Source organism: Lutjanus erythropterus, chromosome 13 (assembly GCF_056507025.1).
Source record: "Lutjanus erythropterus isolate fLutEry1 chromosome 13, fLutEry1.hap2, whole genome shotgun sequence".
Lineage (NCBI taxonomy): Eukaryota > Metazoa > Chordata > Actinopteri > Lutjaniformes > Lutjanidae > Lutjanus > Lutjanus erythropterus.
This window is the reverse complement of record NC_139329.1, coordinates 6,069,126-6,076,837: the sequence shown is the minus strand read 5'-3', so window position 1 is coordinate 6,076,837 and position 7,712 is coordinate 6,069,126. Positions and strand designations below refer to the sequence as shown.

The following is a 7,712-nucleotide window of genomic DNA, read 5'->3' as shown; positions in this document are numbered from 1 at the left end:
TTCATGCTATTTTGGGCTTGAAGTGACAAAAAAAGACTCCTCTTTTCCATCCTATCTTTTTATAAAGTTATTTTACATATGAGGTTATGGTTTTGGACTTGATTACACTATGTGCTTAATAAGCAGGACATAGTCAAGTCAAGTAAATGGGTGTCTGAGTGAAAAAAATAACATTTTTCTACACATGCAGCTGGTTTTCATAACTTTTAAGTGGTTTGAAATCAAATGGGCAAAATGAAATAAAGACAGTGATTTAATTTGCACAAAGTGTGCCCTAAAATTAAAAAACCTTCCTGGCTGGCAAATGATTTCACCTCTTAATTTGAAAATCTAATTGCACATGCCAAGAGCAGGTCAGGCTGTGGATGATGTAAAAAAAAAAAAAAAAGTTTTAGCCACGCTGTGCTTGTTAGTCTGCTTCTGATACGGATTTTCTCCACGCTGGCATCACAGTGACCGTGATAATAGTGTTAGGTCGGGTCCTGAGAGCGGGGTTGAGCTCTGCCACCCGCAACAGCATCGCTGATTGGTCGATGCTGAGGTTGTTACAGTGAAAATAAGGCTTCAACACCTCTAATCATCCAATCGAATCCGTTGTCATTACCCTATACTCTATGCATTTCAGGATGTGTCCTGTTCTTTGTCTACTAACCTGTTCACTTAAAGGATTTTATTCTGGGACAATTTTTACATTTCAGCCTTTACCAGAGCTAATGATCTGCTCACCACAATCAGAGGTGTTTTTCATGCTCGCCCTCCTCTTGAGAATTGGGACAGAACTGTATTTTTTATTCTTCAATTATGCTGGAAAATATAGTATTTTAAAAGGATCAAACTCTTGGCTACTAAAGATTGTAACAGGCCAACCTCCTAATGATTAATTTTTTTAATAAATGTGGACGTCAGCTCCATCAGATTTTCCATCTGAGGGCACAGAGTTAAAAATCACTTTTATGTTTGATTAAATCATGTTTTTGTAAAAATCTGATGAGGCTGACAGCTAACATTTTTATACCCATGTTATCAGTGGCTATAGTTAGTTTTAGATTTTGAAGGCTTTCACCACATTTTTAAATTGTTTGAAGCTGTGAGTTCTTGTCTGGGACAAGGCTGTTTTCTGACACAAAGCAAGTTTAGAAACAAAACAAAAATTAAAGCAAATCAAAAAGTACAACATGATTTGTCCCAATTCTCAAGAATGTGTGATTTCAAGACATGAGCGCATTTCAAAATGGATACTTAAAGGTCCTAAAGGGCTCAGAGTCTGTCTGTCTTCTGTATCTTATTACAGATGATGTTAATGTGCCTCGGGTTTTGTGACCTACAGTTGTGGGGGTCACCATGGTAACCAGGTGTGGATAATGTGGTCGGTGATATGGTGAACAACAACAATGTGAGTAAAATACTGATGGTAGGGAATGAAAATCCACCCATTAAAACAGAAGGAAAAATAAACAGGGGAGTTACAATTTGTTTTGTCCAGGATGAGCACAACAAACTGACAAAAAAGAACTATAAAAATGGCTAGATAAACAGAATAATAATTAATTATCTTTAAATAGTGTCACACATTTCTTTATTTGATAATACTAAATTAAAAGGAAGCTTTCTTCTTCGTCTTCTTCTCTCTCTCTTGCTCTCCTCTGTTCCTCTGTCTGTGCCGCTGGCTCGTTATGACGGACAGCCAAACACACCAATCACACGCATGCGCTTTCCTCCGTCGTCATGACAACTACCTGCTGGACATGCCTTCTCTCAGTGCTACTTAACATTAACCTGTGGAGAGATGGGTAATCATCTAAGCAAGGAAATGAATGAATGTAGCATGATTATAACAGCTTGTTTTTATATTCATGTGCAGCAGAAATATGATTCACTGTTTTGGTCTTTTTATTTGGTTTTCTTCCTCTTAATTCACATACTATATGATCAGTGTATATTAATGCAAAAGTATAACCATTTTAAATGATAAAGGGAAATTCTGGTATTTTTCAGCCCGCTCTTATTGTCATAATTTTTGCCTTTCTCCTTCAGATTTCAAAATAAACTTACATTTTATGTAAATCACACTTGTCTCCAAGTAAATGGGAAATCAGAATTTTTGGTATGTTATGGCCTTCTAAAAAATCCAAATCTCTTTATATATGTTAAGCAACAGCAATAATCACACCTACAACATTTGTTTACTTCTTGATATGCAACATTGGTCCTCATGCAAGAACATTTTCATAATCTTATCATCAATTTCTCTTATTTTTTTGTACAGTGGGCTCATTTGATTGTGCCACGTCAGATTCTGCAAACACTCCTAACTTCAGATAACTGTATAAATGATCCGCCTGTGGGTATTTGAGTTTCTGAGAATTGTAAATTAATGTAATTAATGGTCCAAATAATGTGTCCTGCCTCATACATGTCAAGAAGAGTTCCTCCATGAAAAGTCATCAAAGAGTAAAAAAAATAACTAACTTGAAGAGTTTGGAGATCCATATAGAAACGTTAAAAATTTTAACAGAGTAGTTCTCTACAGAGTAGTAGTAGAGCAGTGGAATTAAGCCAAGGAAAGACAAAAAGTAACAAGTGCTGTGCAATGCAGGAAGAGCAACTTGTAGTCAACAGGCCTGACAGTAAATTACATTAAGAATTAATTTAAGAACTATATTAGAATTCAAACTGCAGAGTTAAACAGGATAATGTCGACATAATTATGAAGTGTACTTTATATAGGATTTACAAACTCAAAATGACCTGAAAGTAATGAAATGTACAATCTGTTAGTGAAAACTTTGGTTTGGATGCCTGCGACAGATCTGGATCACTCATAAATTGTGTCCATATCTTGCTAGAAAATTGGTAAATGTGACCAGTTCTCCTGAATCACTTGTACAAACCACTTAAGATGAAGTCTGTTCTTGTGAGTGATTCTTGCATGAGGCTCAATAAGTTGCCCCAGAAGTAAATCCCTCTACTATCAGCTTATCCATGGGGATAAAGTCAGAGTTTATGTTTGAAATAATTTATACAAAATCTAGGTTGATCTGGAAAGTCAGAATGACCACAATTTTGAGAAAGATCTACACTGAAATACAGGGACTGTCTTTTACCTCCTCAACCACCAACACTGAGTAAAGCATCAGTATTGTCTGTGGTTGTGGTGTTAATGGCTCTGATGATGTAAATGTACTCACCTGGACCTGGGCTAGTGCAAAAAGTTGTCTACTCTGGCGAAGGAGCAGGAACCAGACCGGACTCGGGCCATGAGCTGAACACACTCTGTAGCCTGGCCGAGCGCTAACATCAGCGGAGGCTGCTTAGGCAAATTTTGGGACTCTAAAGCAGAAAAACACCATCAGGCCGGTGTGTAACACACAAGTCACAATGCATCACACTGTGTGAGCGTCTGAGCATGACAGCATGTCACTCAAAAATTCACTCAAAAATGAAAATTCAGTCATTATCCGCTCACCCTTTTTTAGTCCACAAAACACTGAACCCGATCTTCAATTGACTGAATTTTCATTTTTGGGAGAACAATCCCTTTAACAAGCCAATGAAGCTCATCTTAGTAAAGAAGTGTAAGAATGTTTTATTTCTTGAAACTTTGTGAGTTTATTTTGTTTACTGGACGTAGAAAACGTACGCAGCATACGTAATGTAGTGAACTTGCCTCTAATATTTTGCCATGGGCTGATGGTGGCCGGTAGGAAGATTTTAACATATCGCCCAACTCTAATTGGCTGTTTGCTACTTTTATTCTTGTATAGACAAAAAACTAAAACGAACAGTTACAGCAGATAATCTGTCAAATGATGTTCTGTTCTGTTTCTGAACGTCAAATGAAATCATAAGAATCGTCTGAAAGCAACTGATTTCAAACATGCTTTGAGGCCATTATTTTAAAAATGACAAAAGATTTTTGGAAAATCTAACGTTACAAAATGATTTTGAAAAAGTGTATTGTATGTAGAATTAAGGTAAAATATGAACTACAGGTGGACTCGATATCTGAGGCAGGGACAATGCCAGGTTGTTGCTTTCTTTCTACCACATGGTTGTTACATCATCATGGTGTTACATTACAAAAAAATATTGCAGCTGTAGTCTGAAGACATGTATGTTTGAGTACAACACAATATGAGTGTGTGTGTTCTTTACCCAGTATGGCGCTGTTGAGTGCGGAGCAGAGTGATTCTCTCTGCGTAGGGTCTAACTGCTGGCCCACGGGGCAGTTCCACGGATCTGAGTACGCTAGCAGGCTGAATGCATCCTTCACAGACAGACGTACACACAGATGGACAAAAAGTGAGTCATGTGGCTCTAAATGGACCTTCCCTGCATGTATCCACACATCTGATTGCTATGAATGAGCAACAAAGCTATGTGAAAAGTGTTTCTGAAATACAGTACATTATTTTAAAATATTTAATATTTCTTGCAATTTTAGTGTGATCTTTGCTCTCTGTTATGATGACACAAACTACAGTTGTTGCTGTTGTTGCATTACTTGCTTGTTTCCTGCTTCTTTTTTTGCTGTTTGTTTCTATGGATTATTGTCCAGCTTTTGTTGCTGTGTCTGTTGTCTATTATTGTTACTTTGCATTGTGTGTATGCTACTTTGTTGTTGCTGCGCTACCTCATGCTGCTGTCTGTTAGACACCTGCCTGTGGCTGTTTTACACTGTATGACTTTTATGTAATGTTTGTTGTGTGTTGCTGTCTTTTAACTTTTGATACCGTTTTAGTCCCTGCCGCATTTCCCCAAGAGGCTCTTGCCTTTTGCCAGGCTGCCCAAATAATAGAACGGCAAAAAATAGGACAGCCTGAACAGTCTGGTAAGTTACTGTAATACAGCCTTTAAGACCTGGAAAAGACAAAACTTATCATGATATAACATATCCAAAATATAAGACACTATCTATATCCATTTTGTCTGGGCTCTGTTTCTGCCACGTGGTTTGGAGTCTTTCTGACCCCTGGTGGTTAAAAATGACTTAATGCAACAGCAAAAGGAAATAGTGAAACAGCAGGTAATTTCAAAATAAATGTCCCTCTTGGAACTGTGTCCATTTCTAGGGGCCTATTTTGTGGTGGTAGATGTTTATAATAGTGCAACTGGTACAAAATTCTTATGATATGAGAGAACGCTCTGTGTTTAACAAACAATAACTGCAGACAAGCCTCCTGGCTGAGCCTTTATCATTCCCATGCAGTTTCTATTGTTTTTTCACAGACTCTATTGTTCTCAGAGTGGCTGCTTATGAATCAGAGGACACAGCTTGCAGCACAATGTCATCTGAGCCTCTCGTGTGCACCAGAAAACTGGCCCGCTGCTTGTAAGACAGCCGAGAGTCTATCTGCATTATCACAGCGCATCCTAAATCAAACATCACTCACACTGCTGCAGCGTGGACAGAGCGCTGCGAGCAGGATTTTAAACTGGTGCCAGCAAAAGAAATCTCTTCAGCCCAGTTTTGGCATCACTTTAATCTGTTGTCGCGCAGCTGTTTGTTGGAATCAGGAGTGTGCGGATGTGCCGTCATGTGTGTGCAAGTACCTGTAACATCTTCTTATGCGTGGCGTTCTTGCCGTACTCGCGGCACAGCTGTTCATTGAGTGCCTGCAGCTCCCGTCCAAACTGGATCATCCTCTCTGTGGCCGCCTGGTTCCCTCCGCAAAGCTGTCTGCTATTACTACAACCCTCATCTGCTGGCAACACACACGTGCACACACACACAGTTAAAGAACACATCCTGCTGGATGTAAACATATGAGGGAAAAGGCAACAAAGCATATAAATATGAACCAAATGAAGAAAAGAAAAGGTGAAATAAAATGAAAAAGCAGCAAAGATGCTTGATGTTGCTTATATGCATCAACACCCCTCGATAGTGGAAATATCCTCTTATCTTTTTAAATAATCTCTGATTAAAAAAATGATTTGAAATGAAGTGCTTGTGGTTGCGTTGTTCTTGTGTGGTTCAAGTATAAAGAACAGGGTAGGCTTGAAGGATAAACATTGTTTTCTACTTAAGTATCTTGACGTGACTGTCTGCCATTAGCGTACTCCTGGCAGAATCTGTCATACCAGCATGATGTGACTGAGATTGTTCAGGCTGTATTTTATTGCAGTTTTTCCAGAAACAAAACAGTGTTATTGTTTTGTTTTTGTTTTGTTTTGTTTTAATTTCTGGATCATTATGAGGATCACACCGATGTCAGAAGAAGAAAATCAAAAAGGAAACAATTTTGTTCCCAGATTGTGAGCAATTATTTTTGCAGATGTCAAATCAAACTGGATTAAACTTTAAGATGCAATAAAATGAGACCACATTTACATTTTACTTTCATTTAACTGCAGATGGTTGTTGGAATTGTTGTGATGATAAATAAAATCATGCATTACTTACATAGGGCTGGGTATCGCCACTCAATTGATTAAACACAACCCAGTAAGTAGTTAGATACCTGCATTCTAAAGCTTCAATGATTATCCATTAATAAGTTAATCAGCAACTGTTCTCATAAGTGGTTAATCAGTTTGAGTACATTTTTAAGAAAAAAGTCAATTCTCTGATTCCAGCTTCTTAAATGTGAATATTTTCTGGTTTCTTTACTCCTGCCTGACAGTGAACTGAATATGTTTGGGTTGTGGACAAAACAAGACATTTGTTGTGTGTGTGTGTGTGTGTGTGTGTGTGTGTGTGTGTGTGTACCTGTGACCCCGTTGCCGATGCTGTTGTCGTCTGGCTGGAGGATCTCTTCATGTTTGTATGTGCCGTTCATGATCCTCGCCGAGGAGCCCTCAACAACCCCATTGGTATAGTGCTCTGCTTCGATCTCCATCTCACTGTCACTACACACACACACACACACACACACACACACACACACACACACACACACACACACACACACACACACACACACAGCAGGCACAAATACAAACACAGAAAATGGCACATTGGAGCATTGAACACAAAGGATGAGTGTTCACAAAAACATAATATGAACATAATGTTTTTAAATGAATGAAATCCTATTTAATATATGATCTATGGTTGAAGCAACAGATCCTTAAAGCCCCTGAAAAATACATACCATCTGAAGCCTAGTTTTCTGTAATTTAAAATATTCATAATGATTAAAGTTAAAGTTCAGAAAAACACATCATTTAACACCTACAAACTCATATCATACTCATATCATCTGCTTCTGTGTGGGTGTGGGTTTGTCAGATTTTTTTTATACAGTGCTTGGCAACTAGAGCTGCAATTATATATATTATCAATTCATCTGTTAATAATTTTCTGGATTGATTTATTACAATGCAGTTGTTTGGTGAACCATGTAGATCACTGCTTCCAAAAGTCAGCAGGGGTCTTGCACATTAAACTCATGAAACAAAGTAGAAGTCGGCAGGGAACTGCCGCTCAGCCTTGCCGTCAGTTTTTCCCAGTCGCCACATGCAGCACAGCAGCGAAAAGTTCCCCAGCGGCCCAAAAAGCATTTTCCTCATATGCCACCATTATAAAACAGACATCTGTAAAACTGTTGACAGGAGATCTCGTACTTCAAATAAGGTCAGTTATGAGCTTTTGTATCTGTAAAAGGTTGTAATGTGTTTAGAAGAAGTCATTTACAAGGACTTCAAACAACAAAAATGACATGTGACATGACAGAAATCATGTTCATGTTTCTTTAAAGGCCCTGAAT

General features: G+C 38.2%; 1 protein-coding gene across 2 annotated transcripts in view; it reads right to left on the bottom strand.

Moving 5' to 3' along the window:
- Positions 1-960: 960 nt before the first annotated feature.
- ranbp10 (RAN binding protein 10) overlaps positions 961-7,712 on the bottom strand; it is a 46,644-nt gene continuing 39,892 nt past the window's right edge. The window contains exons 11-15 of one of the 2 annotated variants that reach the window (XM_084733407.1): positions 6,713-6,852; positions 5,554-5,705; positions 4,156-4,267; positions 3,189-3,330; positions 961-1,776 (exon numbers count right to left, since the gene is read on the bottom strand). In XM_084733407.1, the coding sequence (XP_084589533.1) occupies positions 3,200-3,330; positions 4,156-4,267; positions 5,554-5,705; positions 6,713-6,852 (535 nt within the window). In that variant the 3' untranslated portion in view covers positions 961-1,776; positions 3,189-3,199. The remainder of the gene's footprint in view (positions 1,777-3,188; positions 3,331-4,155; positions 4,268-5,553; positions 5,706-6,712; positions 6,853-7,712) is intronic. The other variant, XM_084733408.1, reaches the window with a different exon arrangement.